The sequence below is a fragment of the Nuphar pumila genome, chromosome 2 (assembly GCF_984573655.1).
Source record: "Nuphar pumila chromosome 2, dmNupPumi1.hap1.1, whole genome shotgun sequence".
Taxonomy (NCBI): domain Eukaryota; kingdom Viridiplantae; phylum Streptophyta; class Magnoliopsida; order Nymphaeales; family Nymphaeaceae; genus Nuphar; species Nuphar pumila.
Window position 1 is genome coordinate 91,709,896 of NC_143250.1, and position 18,170 is coordinate 91,728,065.

General features: G+C 38.2%; 1 protein-coding gene across 3 annotated transcripts; it reads right to left on the reverse strand.

Moving 5' to 3' along the window:
• Nucleotides 1-98: 98 nt before the first annotated feature.
• Nucleotides 99-16,385, reverse strand: LOC149846094 (uncharacterized). 3 transcript variants are annotated; one of them, XM_089996167.1, is made up of 12 exons: nt 16,349-16,385; nt 16,182-16,227; nt 15,081-15,257; nt 14,769-14,951; nt 14,560-14,671; nt 14,441-14,474; nt 13,008-13,045; nt 12,872-12,906; nt 12,645-12,797; nt 9,232-11,846; nt 512-598; nt 99-393 (listed from the first exon to the last, which is right to left on the reverse strand). In XM_089996167.1, exons 3-12 carry the CDS (start codon nt 15,149-15,151, stop codon nt 329-331), a joined length of 3,393 nt encoding a protein of 1,130 aa, XP_089852293.1. In that variant the 5' UTR covers nt 15,152-15,257; nt 16,182-16,227; nt 16,349-16,385; the 3' UTR covers nt 99-328. The 3 variants fall into 3 exon arrangements, with proteins under 3 accessions (XP_089852293.1, XP_089852294.1, XP_089852295.1); XM_089996168.1 differs by having other exon boundaries at nt 15,081-15,316; nt 16,349-16,384; XM_089996169.1 differs by lacking the exon at nt 16,349-16,385 and having other exon boundaries at nt 15,081-15,316; nt 16,182-16,319.
• Nucleotides 16,386-18,170: the final 1,785 nt, after the last annotated feature.

Genomic DNA, 18,170 nt, shown 5'->3' on the forward strand with positions numbered 1-18,170 from the left:
TGTTTAGTAACAGTGAAAGAAGGTCCTTAAATTGTTATGGCATCATTTCCTCCGCAATTTGACTCCAAACACTTTAGGAATGACAACTTTGCTATTCATAACAAAGTAAAAGAGCTTCTTCTTTCCCTATTTTTATGCAATCATTCAGCTTTAGTTCGAGGAACAACATATTACAGTGATAATCACATTGTATGTACAGATACAACTCTTACAAAGACACAAAACACCATTTTTGCTACTAATAAATGTAAATTAGGACAAATGTTGAAAGACTTTCCCGTTCATGTTCATGCAACAAATGGCAACTGTCTCAGCACCAAAACTAGCATCAACGTATCTTTGTCTCGCTTCCTTTGCTCCTAAACGTAGACAGAGAGAAGAATGACCTTGTTGCTGTAAAGAAACAGTAAAAGTATGGTGAAAACAGATTCTTTCAAGGAAGCTGATGCAGAAAGTAAATTAGCCCGAATAAGCATCAAATTTCTGCAGTTATGGCAACTGGCAAGCTAACCTTTGGTAGAGGTGGAAGTTGCAGAGACTTGGTCCTCTCTTAATTTTGGGGAAGAAGACTGAGCAAGATTGCCGAGATTTGAATGTTCTGAAAAGCGAAACAGTGAAAGCATGAGAATCACACAGCAAAAATGACTGATTCATGACATAAAATTGTTGATGCGTTTGTGAACATAAGGCAGGCATCATGTACCCAACAATCATAGATAAACTTAAGGAGAACTTTTCATGCACATACAAAAGGTAGACTTTGAATGGTGCAATTAGGATTAGGAAACCATGGCAGGTCCATGAAGCAGCTCAGATATCGGGATTGCAATATAATAGTAAAGGTTATACAAGCAAACATCCAAATCCTCCGAGTTTTCTTGAAAGATGGCCTTCTTTTCTCACGACAAGAAAATAATGTCATAAATAAATGGAATTTGAAACAAGCTCCAAGGCAAGGACATGAATCTTGAGGGCTTCAGAATTTTGACAAGATCTTAATAGCTGATCGTGTCGTTGTGGTATGTTAGACCAAAGCAAACATACACTAAGACCCCTGATTTACAGGCCTTGAGAGCGTCAGAGAAGAACCATGATTAAATAAGATGAATCAAGACACCATGTATGAGCAAGGTGCAGTGACCACATTTTGCTTGGCTATATGAAGTTTGTGCAGTTATCAAGGTTTAAAAATAACTACACATTTGTAAGAGCATTCATGGTCACAAAGTAGTATCCCTACCTACTATCTACTAAATTCAGGATCATCACGTTTTGGCTTTCCATTAGATAAGGTTCTACAAATTATGATGCTGCAGTAAAATGACACACACACACACACACATTGTGATCATCGCAAAATTTTTCCTCTCTTAATATTCCCTCTCTTCCTTTTTTCCTTTCCAACCTTTTATTTTCCTCCTTTTTGAAGGGAGAAAGATAAAATATAAAAAGAAAGAGAGAAGAGAAAAGAAAGAGGAGAAGAGAAGAGGAATTCTTTTGCGGGTTTCACTTGACCTTAATTTTGAAATTTTTTTAAATAACTCGCCTCCGATTTTGAAATATTTGCGAGAAAACTGGGAGACGGGATCCGCTCGTCGGTACGAGGTTCGACCGTTCCTAGCACCTTTACCAGGGGTAATCGAACCAAGGGTCGAATTAATGCCTTTTGCTTTGCTAAGAAATTATCTAAGTGTTTATCCTAAGTCTAAATGCACAATGAATCATGCTTGTGCAAATGCAAAGATGTATGCTCTTTTTTAAAAAAATGTTTTGAAGAATTTCCAAGCGAATCTGATAAAGTGAAGAAATGATTTCTAACTTAGAAGTTAAGATTGAAGTTCTAAGTTTTTAGAATAGTCAAGAGCTTGGGAAAATAAGTCTGGATTTTGGAAAATGATTTTGAAGTTTTGAGATAAAAGGGATTTTCAAAATCATAAATGGACTTTGAATCAGAATAGAAATGAAATGGAATTGAATCCGAATGAAGTGTAGGAAATCTAAATAGAATTGATTTGAAAGTTTAGAATTCAAGATGGAATTTGAATCCAAAGTCTAGATTCTAAATAGAGTTCGAAGTTGAATTTTGGATTCAGAATTTGGAAATAGGGATTGGATTTGAAATCTGAGATGAAAATGGAATTGGTTTTAAGAATTGGAATTAAAGTGGAATTTGGATTCAGAATTTTGAATGGAATTGGATTCAGAATTTTGAATGGAATTGGATTCAAGATTTGGAATCCAAGATGGTATTTGGATCTGAAATCTGAGATCCGAGATAGGGTTGGACTCTGGATCCTAAGATAGAATTAGATCTGAAGTCTGAGATCCAAAGTAGAATTGGATTCTGGATCCTAAGATGGATTTGGATCTGAAGTCTGAAATCCAATGTAGAATTGGGTTCTGGATCCTAAGAATTGGAATTTGGATCTGAATCTGAGACCCAAAGTAGGGTTGGATTCTGGATCCTAAGAATTGGAATTTAGATCCGAATCTGAGATCCAATGGTAGAATGAGGATCTGGATCCTAGAATGGATTTGGATCTGAAGTCTGAGATCCAATGTAGGATTGGGTTCTGGATCCTAAGAATTGGAATTTGGATCTGAATCTGAGACCCAAAGTGGAATGAGGATCTGGATCCTAAATGGAATTTGGATCTGTAACTGGAGATTCAAAATGGAATAAGGATTTGAATCCTAAATGGAATTTGGGTCTGTAATTGGAGATCCAAAGTGGAATGGAGTTTTATACTTGGAAATCTGGATCCAAGTTGAGACTAGGATTTGATTTTGGATTTGGGTTTTGAGAAGTCCAAATAGGTCCTTTAAAGATGGATCTGGGTTTTTTTAGAAACCCAAATTTAAACTAGAGATTCAAATCCAAACCTCGATTGAAGATAAGGGGATGAACTTGATTTTGAAATCAGAAGATAATTTCAAAGTTAAATTGAACTTTGAAATTGGGTTTTGAATATAAAGTGATTTTGGAGTTTTCAAAGTCAAATTGGACTTTGAATTTGAAGCTTTAAATTTGGAATGAATCAAGAATATAAAGGTTGAATTTGGAAATTTCAAAGTCAAATTGGGCTTTGAACTTGGAATTTTGAAAAAATGAGATAGAATTGTATTTGAATAAGATCTGATGAGGAAGAAGAAACACTTGGAATTTTGAAAAGGAAGTTTTTGAAAATATGATGCAATTCTACCCTATATGATGAATGAATTTGAAGAATTTGAAATTGAATTTTTGAAAAGTTATTTCATTCTTTAAAATGAATTAAGAATGAGGTTGAAGATATAATATATCTCTGACTATGGTCATTGAATATATTATATAATAACCACATTTAAATTCAAGTGAAGAATAAAATACATTTTTTTGTGCTTTTATAGAATTTAAAATGAAATTAACCCTCAATATACCCTGACTATGGCCATTGGTATATATTTTGAGTTAATCCTAAGTTAAATTCTGATAAAAGAAAGAAAATATTTTGAGAAAATATTATGAATTTTGAAAGTGGATCCAATGTTATTTCGTAAAAGATAAGAATTCTAAGTTTTGTTCACACCCCGACTATGGCCGTTGATGTAAATCGTCAACTTAGAATTAACTTACCTCTTACGAAATGGTACACGTGCCATTCGTGTTCCCATTCGTGAGAATTCGAAAAATAAAAGCAAAAGTGCATGAAAAACAAGTAATTCATAATATTTACAATGCTCATTCATTCTACCTAAAGCAGGAAATGTAAATTCTCATTAAAACCTAACTTATTACAATACATAAAATTGAATTTACAACTTTGAGTAATGACATTTTCCATGTATCCCCTGCAAAACACTTGATTAGTATGAACATAGAAAAAAAAAATTGTATATATCATATGGATATCAATGATGAAATGCTCATATATCAAGATATACATGATGAAAAAGATTGGGAAATGTCATATATATATATATATATGTATACATTCAATACAGGTGGATGAGAGCTATGGTGTTGTAAGCACAATGATGTTTGTGGAAAATACATAATGGAGGTGCAGGGGGGGTATGGCTAAAAAGATGTGTGTTGGGAACACTCACTACTTGCTATGAGTGTTCACAACAACACAAGATATCTGTTATAAGTACTTACAGCAGCAGAGAATATTGTGTTACCAGTGCTTAGGCGGCTGAAGAATGGACTATGGTGAACAGGGTATATATGTGCAGATGCCTTCAAGCTTGATTCCAGTATCATGTTTTATAATGTAATGCTTAGGCACTCAACTAACACTTTTCTAAGGTTGTTTGATCAAGAAAGGAGCATTAATAAGTGTTCCTGCAGTATCTCCTATAACTACCTCTAGACTGGCAGAGCATGTCTGTTTCTTAACATATTTAAGCCCAACGTGCTTGGATTCTGTGCCTCCAACTGAATATCTCGTGAGCTTCCTGGCCCCCTTTTGCCATTCACTGTGATGGCACATCCTGGCTCTGTCGATCCAGCTTTGGCAAGACAGACTATGCTATGAGCATGGACAACGTGGGTGCTTGTGAGAAGTGCAATACTGTGAATGAATGAAAACTGTGCTGAAGATATATGCAAAAAAAAAAATGGTGTTGAGATGGAGATATTGCTAGGCAGTAATTGTAGTCCTGATGGGGATGGGAATAGAATGAAGATGGAAGGCTGTGAAAGGAGGGCTGCATGAAGGGATTAAGGCCAGGTTACTGTATGATCCCATCTTCATTCTACTTACAGCGAGTGGCACCATGGATTTTAGCAAGTGGTACCACTATAAATACAGTTGTGGCCTCCAACAGGTAAGTGAAAGCCAGCAATGGCGAGTGATACTGTAGGGGCTTTTGCAAGAAAACACGAGAGGATGACAGCTGGGCAGATGATACAGGAATGGTGCTGAGATATGATGTGTGTATCGGTTTGATAGGTAAAGGAATGGTGGTGTGAATAGACTGAGGTCCATATACAGAAAACATCAACGTGGGTTTGAATATATAGCAAACAATGTATAAGATGAGTTCATCTGCAACTAAGACATTACTGTAAGATGAAAACAAGACATCATATGGTCTTTGAACAGTGAATGCCATACTAAAATCAGAGATGCTAGTCAAAGGGGCATCAAATATGTATCAGGTTATCCCGAAACTACTTTGTATAAATAGCAATTGCAAACAATGACAAAGCCTTAAGATAATATGTGGAAGTAAAAAAAAAATTCACACAGGAATAACGATGTAGAGGCACATGGACTGAAATCCAGAATGACTGAAACAATTACAGGAAAACTTTAGTGAGTTACAAAGCATGAGAGTTGCTGTCATATGTTGCTGGAGGATATTTGTAAATGCACCTAAAATGAATCCCCTGGTAAGAGTGTCATATAACACCAAAGCATACGAACATTTTGAGGAACATGAGCCCAATACAGGGACTCAATTCAAAGCTTATGAGATATATCGGGTTATCATATCGATGGAATGGGAGATCTGATCAGTCATCCTCTACACTCTAACTAAAACAGGAATTCAGATATAACCTTTTCAGAAAAGCTCAAATCACAGGCCATGAACAAGAAATACATAGAATAAAAAAAAAAAAAGAATGCAACAATAAACAGGAAATGGAGGAATGTATTGAATACAGGTAATGTAATGCTGCCTCAGGAAAAAAAATTAGGAAGTTAAAAATCCAATTTCTACAAATGAAGATGACATAAGAGATACAAGCTAAAAAAAAGAAAGAAAGAAAAATGAAATGATGCTCAGCAGCTTGGCGCTCCATTAATTTGGCAACCGCATCCTAGCAGAAATTCCTATTCGTGACGCAATGAGATCCCTTACCTTGAGAAGTACAATAACCCAAACACGAATGCAGTGAAGCTCACTCGATCAACCAACTCGAGATTCATCCTTGTTAGAATTCCTCTGGCCCTCAGTTAGGTTTCTTTTATGAGAGAAACCACTCTCGTTATCCCAATAATTTCCCTATGCATGCATGTGCTTCCTGCAAAAACACTCTATCCATTGAATCAACTGCTTAACGATCCAGCTTTATATCCGTTGCTTACCTCCTGCTCGATTTCCATCCCTTCTCCTTTTAGCGCAGTGGGTATATGTAGAACTTTTATAAAATGCCGATGATGATATTATGGGCAAGATACAGACAGAGAACCCAATGTGAATTGGGACAGGTGAATAAGTAAAAAAAATGACCGTAGGAGATTCAATGTTGCCAAAATATGACGTCTAATGCATATAGATTACCATTATTTAGCAGAAAATAAGAAAAAAAATGCAGGTCGATTCACTATGAGCAAAGCAAAATTCTTGCATAAATGGAGAATTGAGGCAACAGAGTAAGCTCGGAAAATAAGATCAACCGCGGATCAGAGGGTAAAACAAACGAAAAGAGAGAAAGAAAGAAAAGAATAAAGAGGAAGAAAAAAAAATTGTTGGAATGAAATCATTCCATTGATGTTGCATAGCTACAGATCGATTTTGCTATCAGCAAATCGATGTTGCAGGGGTGCTTTTGCTAAAAAAAAATGACAAATCGAAACTATAGAATCCTCAAAAGAGAACTTAAGAAGAAGATAAAAGGAGAAAATACGGGGATGAGCAGAAATGCTTACCTTGGTGAAGTTTCCGTTATAGGGATTTGCCTTCTCCGATAGATGAAAGAGTGAATCTGGCCTGTTTGGATTCTGCGGTTCGGCTGAAGCTCAAGGACGAGGAATGAAGTCGATAATGGATTTTGAAGGAACCTTGATGCCGTGGGGTAGAGAATGGGGGTTGATAACGGATCGAAAGGAGAATGTTGAAGATGGATTAGCCGAGAACTAGATGAAGATGGATTGTAATGGACTCTTGCCGAGAAAACTCGATCGATAATGGGTAAAGAGGAGGTGCTCTTGCAGAAAGATCGATCTCCAGAAAAAAAAAGTAATGGGTCCTTGAAGACAGGGGCACGCCTCTTCTTAAAGGGGGAATGGAGAGTTCGAGAAGAGATGAAGGGTATGATCCAATGGCTGATGGAGATTTGGTTGGCGATGGATGATTGAGAAAGGGGGTGACAGTTGAGCGATGGTGGATGGTTCTGGAAGAAGGTCTGCGTGAGGGAGAGAGCGAGCCTGCGGCCGTTGCCAGTTTTCACTATTTCAAAAGGGTGGTTCCCTTTTTAAGAATTTTCTGAAAAATGGTTAAGGAGCGAGGTTTTTGGTAAAAATGGCTTCAAAAAGCTCGAAAATCATCTGTTTTCTTTGTAGCTTTTCTCGATTTTTTTTTTTTTGGTTTTTATGTTATTTTTCTATTTTTTATACTTTTAGAATAAAATTCGAGAAATCAAAGATTTAAAACTAATTTTTTTTGTGTTTTTGTAAAATATTTACAAAAGAGAATTTTTCTGAGAGTTTTAAAGCTATTTTGAGGAAATTTCTTCAAAAATGGGTTTGGATCCGGGTTTTGAGGAAATTTGGGTTTAAAATGCTGGATTCGGATCCGGAATTGATTTTGAATACATTAATATGAAATTTAATTCAGAAAATCTGAAGAATGACTGAAATTTAGCTTTGAAATTGTTTTGATTTTCTCAGAAAATGGAATCAGGGGCAAAAGGGTCATTTTGTAAATCTTTGAAAAATTTGGGGTGTTCACACACACACATATATATATATATATATATATATATATATATATATATATATATATATATATATATATATATATATATATATATATACACACACTCTGCTCTAATGCAGTGAGGCCCAAATACACAGCTCGTCCGGAAACATAAATCGTGCTTCTCCAGCTGTCACTGGACTATAGAGAGAGAAACAGGAAAGGATGGATAGAATCCTGCACCTCTAAATGACACTGAAAAGTGATGAGAGGGTTGGGAAATGAAATCATCAGGAAGAAGATAAGCAAGCAAGAAGGAAATAACGACCAATGTACCTGCAATCAAATTCATAAGCTTACAAAAACAAATAAGAAACACGAGAAAAGAATGCCAGCAGTGGAGGATTTTGGGAACCTATTTAGAAACCACAAATACTACATGCTGGCTAAGTGTGGTGTTAACACTTCCTACGGAAATCGGAATAAAAGGAACACAGTAGCTAAACACTTCGTATAGGAAAAAGATAGAAAGGAAACTAGTAGTTAAACATTATGGTTAAACATAAACTGAATGAAAAGGCCATCTACAATCATGGTGAATGACTGCATTTTCACTTAGTCTATGGCCTTGTTAGGGCTATCAAGGACAAAATAACACCATGCATTTGTAAAAGCATTCATGGTTGGAGTGATGGGCATTCTCTTTCAGGATTGTCAGTGTCACACTTTGGATTCCACAGGTTATCTCATATCTGTCAGCAAGAAGATGCTAATATTAATGAACAGAGACTTCACAATCAATTCATTACCCTACCAATTAAAACTAGGAAAATATCGGCAAAAATGCCAAGAAAGAAGGAAACTGGGAACCCCAAGAAGTGCAGGATGATCTCAAGGCGATCGATCACCAGAGGGAAGGCATGGGCTAAACCTTGTACAGCTAAGAATCAAGAGATGAATATAACCCATATGAGACGGATCCCATCCCAGATGAACTATGTGGACATTGTAAGCTTTTCCTAACCTGAAGTTTTTTTTTTACCCTGAAAGAGCTCAGAATTATACTACACAACTGTTCTATTCAACACCTATAAAGGCCTTATCAATTCAGAGCCAATTATAGGGCACAGCAATATCTTGAAAGAAAAAGTATAAAGAAAGAACAGGAAAAAGTAGAAAAGAGAAGAGGATAAAGCAACTTTTATGGCAAAAGTTTCACTGTTTAGGATCCTGTGTCAGTCAAAGCATGTTGTCATTCAAATAATAGCCCTAAATCTGAGTCCAGAGTTTCAAGTAATGAGAATAAGAAACTATCTGGATTCCTTTGGTGTTCAGTAATAAAAACTGCTAGGTATAATTTGATGTACACTGCAAGAATTGTACAAAGCATTTGGGAGATCTGAGACAGAAATTGATTGCATTGAAAAAATTGCATAAATTTGGCAAAAATGATAAAGAGTAACTTCAGATAATTGACTTTTTAAGAATAGCCTGAGGACCTTGATATTATTATATATGTCATTGGTTGAATGACTCATATTTTTCACATTTGCTGCTGCCTTTTTTGCACTAAATAATCATAAATGGTGACATACGTACTTGGTAAGTGGTCATGAAGGGCATTGTACTCCACGCTTCTTTTGCTTGAGTTCCCTCCATCATAGCTTTCTCCAAGCATAGTCTTCTGCTGTCCAAAACCTTTCACATGTGGTGCAGACTTCCTCAGCAGAGCATCTATATTCCTTTTGCTAAAACCTTTTTGTTCCTCGTTGTCATCCTCACCTTCTGACAAGACTGGTGAGCTGGACCATCCTGTCATACTATCACCACCTCGGTTCTTCCTAGCAAACTTTAGAAGCCTTTTAAATCCCTTTGGTGAATCTTTCTGATAAACCAATGCTGGAGGATTCTCTGCATTTCCCCACTCACTTGTTATCTCAGATTCACCATCACCACTATCAGCCTGAAGCATCTGTGACAAAGACTGGCGGACGCGGGGACTCTGAATAGACAATTCTGGAGCAACTGTTGGAATTGTTGCTTGTAGTAGTGTGTTTTCATGCCCCACTTGCTTCTCTTGCTGATCCTTCTCAGCCCATATCAAATCTGTCACGTCCTCCTGTGCATGCATTTGACCAATATCTATAGGAGATTCTACAGGAAATAAGGCTTCAGTTTTAAAGCACTCATCTGTGTTAGAATGCAACTGCTCTGGGATATCGTTCTTGTCAGGTTCAACAATGTCATCTCCAAGCTTCTCAGGGAAGTTCTCACAGTGCCTTGATTCTTTTACATCCAGTTTCACCTGATCCACTTCATTGCTTTCTGGCAACTGAGGAGCATCCACCATTATAGTGGCTGTCTCCAATTCTTGGGTTTGGGTAAGGTTTGTCTCGTCCTTAGATGAGTCATCAAGCTGTGCTGCTTTTGTTTTAACAACAGGACCAACACCAGGTCCAATTCCTGTCCCCTTACGCAGGAAAGGCTTTGATTCCAATGGCACCACACTGCTTTTCTTTGTTACCTTGCTGTAGAAGCTTGGCTTGGCTGCAGTCATTGCTGAATCATCGGTGGCTGCAGTAACACCAGTTTTTGCACCACATGGACCATTGCTGCTTTTTCTTATCATATTATGCTTCTTGTCATCCTTGCTCTTTAAGCTAGGCTTTCCTTCACTTTGAACTCCTTTCTTTGTGTTTTTAACCTGCTGTGTTTGTGATCTTTCCGTTCTTGGGTTTGTTCGGGTTGGGGAGGGAGCTGGTTGGTGTTTCTTGCGAGTGACTTCATTTGAAGTGAACGTGGGAGTGGCAGAAGTTTTAGTGGGTGTAGTGGAGGTCCTTGGTGATGCTGCTGATGAAAAAGAGCTACGTGTTGCAGACACTGGTGAAGATTTGGTTGGGGCTTTTTTTGAAGTGACTGGTTTTGAATTTTCACGTTTTGGTAACCCTGATGGAGATGAATTTCTTAGAGCCTTTTGAGATGGCCCCAGTTGATCTTGTTTGACATTAGCACCGCTGGACTTGCTGGACATTTCTGCTTTCCTTCGCTCAAGATCATCCTGCATTGCCTTGAATTTGGCGTCTTTCTCAGCCCTTTTTCCAGCATTTGCTCCTCGCAGCCTTGCATCCCTCTTCTCTTTGTACTGTTCATAGAAGCCACCCTTCGGTGCATTTGATAAATCAAGGATTGCCTGGTTTGCACCATTTTGTGGTTGATTTTGGTACCTGGTAGGCTTGTTGTCCATCATTTTAAGCAACATTTGATTCAACTCAGCATCCTGCTGTTGATTCCATTCAGCTGCTGTTAGTTCATGTTCACAAGTTTCATCCACTTTGGGTGTAACTAATTCAGTAGCACCATTTTTGGCAGATTCCTTCTTATCTCTCTCAACAGCATTATCTGTATTTAGATTTTCAGCACCATAATGCATCTCGGATGAATCTGGAGGATTTCCTTCTGTCTTATCTTCCAAGATCTTTTGAACAGAAATCTCTGTGACTTTCTGAGCAGCATTGTCAGAAGTACCTTCCTGCATACATTTTAAGGAATTATCTTCCATACCTGCACTCCATCTCCTCAGAACTGACTTCTTTGTGTTGATAAAAGAAGCCCCTGTCTCAGCAGAAGCTCTTCTTTTCTGAAAGTCCAAACTTAAGTCTTTCTGTTTGCTTTCAAAGAGGTTTATCGCATCCTGAACACTCATACTCCTCACAGAACTTTCAGTTTTTTTAGGTGCCTCTGTTGGGTCTACATCCTCGCTACTGTTTTCAGTTTCTCTATTTATAGCTGGTATCCTTTCTCTTGCAGGATAGAAACCTAGACTCTTAATGGTCAGTGTTGTTGATCTGCGTGAGCCAGATCTACCAATCTGGATCCGACGCATTGGGGATGCTGACCTCCTTGGTGAAGCTGATCTTATCAGAGACCGACTTCTTTCAGTAGGATTTTGTCTTTCATCGCTTGAATCAGATGATTCCTCACTGTCAATTGGTGTTTGCCTTTCAGCTTGAGCAATTTTTGCAGGAGAGACTGTATTTCTTGAGCATTTTCCTCCGTTGAGGCAACTTAAAGCTGAAAGACTGGCATCTGGAACTTTGTTTATGCTGGTTCCATCATTACTTTCAGACGTTACATCAGAGGTTGAATGCTTGTTATCTGATACATCTGCTGCTTGACTATGTTGGCTCATAGCAAAGTACTTCGAAAACAAATTCCTGGTATATTACCATAATGTAAGTGCTTACAAATGAAAGACAATATTGCAAATCCTAATGATGTCCTTGACAATTTTAGACTCGTGGATACTTAAATCACATAAAGCATTATATAATACAGTTGAAAGATAAGCTGTCATATACTGGAAGCACCTGGAAATCAGAATTCATTGATCATCAACATTTAGCAGGAAACATGCACACAACCATCCACTTGCACATGCAACCATGTTCCATTACAACACACACAAACAAAAAGATTTGTCTACCTAAGGCCTCATCTTGCCATTGAGGGAATACTTGGCAAATCAACAGATAGATACATGTACACCCATTGTCATGAGCATGCATAACTGCACAGATACACACAACACATTTTTAGAGTTTCCAACATAGTTTAAGGTTTCCTTTAGAGGGAAATTCTCAAAACACTATGAATGTTCAAGTCAACTGGATCATTGCAGGTAAAAGAGAGAGAGAGAGAGAGGTACAAGTGCTGAAAGAATTTTCTTGATAAATGCCTATATTTTGGTATGTAAAATTAGCCAAAGCTGTGCAGCAGAGATCTACCACATGCTAACATCAATTTGACCACGCTAAGGGTAGAACATTAGTCAGTTTGGTCCATGACAAAGTCGTTCAGACTGAAGACAAGAGGCACAGAAATGTGGCACTGAATGAAAAATGGAACACAACTATGAGAACATTCACAATTACAAAGATCTCGATATTAACAAATACTAGCAGGAAATATGCTCTAAATGTATAAGAAAATTCAAGAGAGTTCAGGTAAGTTACTTCAGATTTGTTGACCCAAATGTCTCAGTGAATTTAAGTAAATCAGCAAGTTCCTGAAATGAGCAAGGGCCACCCACAGCTCGATCTAGTGTGCTGGTTAACTCCTCTCTCAGTGTTGTTAGTCTCACATCCATCGCACACAACAGCTCATTCCTGGCATTGTTGATTTTGTAGATTAGCATAAGCAGTGAGGCCAAAATCTGAGACATTCTGGTTTAAGCACTTACTTTGTTGCATCACAAGATGCTCCCAGGATGTTGGACTGTAAGCGAGACCACATGTATATGTCAATCAATCGGGTAATTTGACGCTATGTAGATGAGGGTGCAAATAATAATAATTGCGATAAGCAAATGACATTACCTTGTCTGTTAGCCCCAATCCTTCTAAGTAGCTGCTATCTGTTAGAACATGGAAAAACAAAACAAAACAAAACTAAGCTCTAATTCTGCAGCAGAAGCACACAAGGATATAATAGAGCAAAGACAGGGTAGCTGAAACGGACATGAAAAACTTTTCACTTGTAAACCAACACCCATTTTCATGTTTGCATCCTTGTGGAATGCATGAAAGGGTTTCTTCAGTCATAACAATCTAGCTCTCAACCATGGACATATGTAGGACGCACAATCTCATAGACCTTTAGCTTAAATTAATCAACACATAAACTCATGGCTTGTGACATACAGTTCCTTCCTTGAAAGGAATTTCATCCTTGTCTTTCTGTACTTCCAAAGCTATGCATCCAAAAAGACAAATACTTGTGTTGGTTATGGACTATGATTAAATGTGAACTATTGGGGGCACCCTCCTATTCTTTTGGGTGCATGATCCCTCAAAAGTGTTAACCAGCAACCAATCAATGGGATTGAAAATTAAGAATCACACACACACACACACACACACACACACACACACACACACACACACACACACACATGCCTGCTGCATATATGGAGAACCAGAAAAGGTAAGACTACATGTTGTTTGCAATTCATGATTCAGAATAGAATATGCTGCAACTGTTCCAATCAACCATGTCATTCAAATTCACGACGCATATATAACCCAAACATAGGCACCTACTTCGACCTTGATAGCAAAGTCGGCTATCAATCTGAAATACTTCTGATCCACAGTTCCACAGACTTACGAGGAACAGATGTAGCTTGCTTTCTCATCTTGACTACAATATGTTTCCATCCTTAATGTGGCATACTCTCATCATCACTGGAAGCATAATCACCTATAATGGCATTTCTGCTCTGTTGGCATCAAGTTGATAACAGTTTGTGATGCTACTTTTACAAACTTCCTTATAATAAAGGATGAACATGTCAAAAAAATGCAGTTCATTTCAAATGTATGAGCCCACTTACCATGCCTATGAATTAAAGGAATAAATGAGGTACACAACTATATCCAAGTAAACATAAGTGTTCCAGTATACCTATTATATTATTAATTCATAGCCATCTCTAAATAAGGATCACAAAAACAACAATAATGTTGACACAAACCAAAGTTTTTTACGACAGGAATACCGATTCATGTGAAACCCACCAAAACAAAAGCATAGGCAATTCTGCACTTCTCCTGCCCCAGGTTTTCCTATGTTTCACCATTGTTCTCCAATGAGATGGATAAACCATCATAAAGGGATTCATGGTTATTAGGAAACATAATGGCGATGAAGAGTGTATATGCGAGTAAGTTACTTAAAGAAGCGATTCCGTTGGGTTCATTCAATTGACACAAAACAATTGCAAACATTTGCAGTGAGATAAGAAACATACCTGCAGATCCTCTCAAGGAACGGTCCCCATCACCCTGACAAAGTACATGCTCTGATCATCAAGTATGTTTTACTTGGGGTGAGGAACACGTAAAAATGAAATCACATAAGCAACTCTACCTCAGAATAAAGAGGAAGATGAAACCTCCTAGCTTCCTCCAACAGGGATATCTCATTCTCAAGTTCGCAGGCATGTTCCAATAATTCGGATGCACCAACAATACGGAAAAACCTATGAAAATGCAATTCAATTGGTCAAATGGATAATAATGGGCACATTGCTATGGTTGACAGAATTATGCAACTTCCTAAGAGAAATCAAGTCATACCTGTCCAATGTCTCTTTAGTAAACCAACGGGCAAGCTTGGGGCCTTGAGTGGGTTGCAGCTTAAAAATCTCATTTGTATGGTCAAAGTGATCTTTTGCGGATGGTATATGCGAGGTTATCTGTTCTAGACGCCCTAATGCCAACCTCTCTGCCTTCCCTTGGTGACATAGAAATACCTCGCAGCTGCCAATTCAAAGGACAGGAAGGGGACATAATTTTAACCACAATCAAATTCGAGACTTATTCCAAGGACAACAATAAGGAAATAATAACAGTAACATCAATATTCGTGACAATAACAGTAGCACGAACCTATTGTTTTGTGGCAAAATTTTAAAAGCAACGTAATCCAGAGGCCCATTGACACCAGTCGATGCTTCCATTTGCAATATTGCTTAGCCTAACAATTTGCTCCAAGAGTAACTCCTCTCACAACCACGAGAGCATTGTCAGGCAATCTCACAGCAGATACGTGTGCATTACATGACACTGGTGAGCATGAACATCAACACCAGTAAGCGTCAAAAGCATCAATGTCAACAATGCTTCTGTTTTCATGAAAAAAGCAGGCATCAGTTGGGAAGAAACGTTGATAACAAGCTGTCTCATTCTTGTGCTAAACTCAAAGAAAGACACGAGACAATGTTAGGGTGGGAAAGAGAAAGATCCGGATGTTTCGACCCTTATTTCTTGTTATAGGAAAAGAAGAGTAGGGCTTGTTTGTCAATATGAAAGTAGAAGTTGGTCTATATAAAAGTAGAAGCTGATTCGGAATGCTGTAAACAGAAAAGATTAAGCAAACCGTTATAACTTTGCAGATGAAAGACACTTGTTAAAATAACAATTGCTGGATAAGTGTATAATAAATCACCGACGACTAACAGCATTTTTCCTGCTTAAATCCATAATTCATGACAAGCTCAAGAACCGTCAGAATCAATGGTTGGTTGTCGGAAAGATACTTGCTTCAAAATTAAGAAACAAAAGATGAATTCAGATCTGCAGCTCAAATCATCATGGGAATAAAATGGATCCCATTAAAAGAAAACATTTATGAATTCCATAAGGAAGGAGGAGGGCGAGGTTCAGTGACTACCCCCAACCGAAATCAAGTGAAATGAAAAAATCACATCCATCACATTTTCAACAATTTTCACGCTAAAATTGCAGAGAAAAAATTTGGGTGCCCCCACTCTACCATTCTAATCTCCAAATCAAACAGGCCAACGAAAAGGAGGAGGAGGAACGCGGAGAGGAAAAAAAAAGGACCTTTTCTTTCTTTTTTTCTTGAAATCTTGAACCTAAGAAGCGTTAACTCAACGCAAAGCTGCAAGGCTCAAAGATCAAATCTTTAACCAAGAATCTTTAGACCAATACCCGCGCAGAAATAAGATGATGAAGAAGAAAACGTACCTTCAAAAAAGTTTGTACAGAAAGATCACATGTATCACACATTTTCCTGATCGAGGCAAAAAGACATGAAATTTACAGGTGAACAGCGGAAAAATCAACGCTATCAAACATCAGCCTCGAATCTGAGATGGATCCAGAAGCACAGAGTTGGAAGAAAGAGAAGGTACCTCAGAGTGAACCATCCTTCCTTCTTACCCTTTGACGAAATTATGTTGAATCTTTACCCTCTTTAATCCTAGAGAGAGAGAGAGAGAGGAGGCGAAGGGGACCAGACAATGAAACGGGAAGAAAAGAAAAAAAAAGCAAGAAAATGAAAGCTGTCAAGCTTCAGAGACACACCACAGTCAATTGTGTTGCACTTCCACCTTTAGGTCTTTACTACAGGTTGCCCGAGGGCCCTCTTGTCATTTCCAGTTCTAAGAATTTTAGATTAAGGGGTAGGGAGATTGCCGTTTCTTTGGGTCGCCCTTTTCTTCTCAGCTTTCAAGTTTTTGAACCAAGACCTTTATACGTGTTTTTTTTTTTTTTCGTGTGTGTGTGTGTGTGTGTGGGGTGCTTTCACTATTTGGTCACCTCAGCTTGGCTTCACAGTGTGCTGCTGCCTGAAGTCGGCTTTGTTCTTAGTGTTCACTTGTCGCTTTGTCCTAAACTGAGAGATGGCACGGCCTCAGTTGGATGGGATCGGCTTGGCTAGATGCCTTTTCGGCTTCTTGCCTGCGTCACGAGAATCCAACTTTCCAAGATACAAAAGAAAATATTTTATAAAAACTCGTCTGAGTTTGGTGCTTAAAAAAAGAAGGAAAGAATACGGACGGCAAGAGATCGCCACCGTTAGGTGTTCTTAATCCGACCGCCAAAATTTCCCCTCATCGAGGTACGTGAACGCGGTGCCCATTTAATAAATTGCCCAGTGGGAATGGTCAAATTGATGACGAAAGCGGTGGCCCCAACGGATTCAATCTGTTTTTTAAGAAACGACTTGGTGTAATCCAATTGATAACGTAGTGTTGTTATTTTTAATGTTAAAAAGCCACTCCGTATTTACAACGTTTCGTCATATATCTCAAGTAATTGATGTCTTAATGATGCTCTAAACCTTTTATTGAGACTGTACGTTGGGATTCACCTTGGCATTATTTTTTTATAAGTGGGGTTGGATCCTTGAACTCTGGAATGTGAAGGGGCGTTAAACGACTAACCACCACATTAACGCGCTGATCCAACTCCTCGGATCCCAATGCAACCATACCTCACCAATCTCATTCAGATCCAGACTTGGCTCCTCAGAGGAGGGCAGTCCTCCATGCATGTTAAATTATCAACTTCCAGCGAGAAGGCTCATTTACTTGTGTATCAATCATAGTGTAAAAGGAAGACTTTGCATTGAAACTAAAAGCAATCGCATTCCGCTATGGTTATGTCAATTGTCGGTCCCCCCCCCCCTTCTATTACACTTTGTGGCACCCCAGTTGCCTCATGTCAAATCCTTCACTCGAAAATCGCCATGCCAATGCTACCGACAAACTTCACACGATGCGATTTTAGATTATGTTTGCATTAATGCCCTATGGTTTCTTGATTTTTTTTCACAGTCACCTTTCTCAAGGTTAGTGAAAACATGAAAAAGTTACAACTTATTATTGTAATCGCCTAATGTAACTGTTTGGTCGTGAAAATTGATCACAAGACTGACCTGTGTCCATCAATCACATCTGCTTTCTCAGCTGTAATTGTTCATCCCCATCTGTGACCAAAGCAAACACACCTTTGAAAATGGTCCCAAATTACTGCAATGTAAAAGCCACTTCTCCATATAAGACAAAGACAAGCACATCCGGATCAATTTATTTTGTGAGTGAGGTGCAATTCTGCATCTTTACTGCATTTACAGCAAATGTGTATCGTATTGTTAAAAGAAAAAGGTTGGTTCAATTGTGCGGTGGGCTGGCGAACCTCGAAACAAGGATCTTCCAGTTTCTAGCCTCTTCA

Coding starts and splice junctions, on each gene's coding strand:
- LOC149846094 (XM_089996167.1), bottom strand. CDS start 15,151: ATGGAAGCATCGACTGGTGTCAATGGGCCTCTGGATTACGTTGCTTTT. Junction 14,475..14,559: donor ATCTTCCTCTTTATTCTGAG/GTAGAGTTGCTT, acceptor GTACTTTGTCAG/GGTGATGGGGACCGTTCCTT. Junction 13,046..14,440: donor TTCCTTGAGAGGATCTGCAG/GTATGTTTCTTA, acceptor ATGTTCTAACAG/ATAGCAGCTACTTAGAAGGA.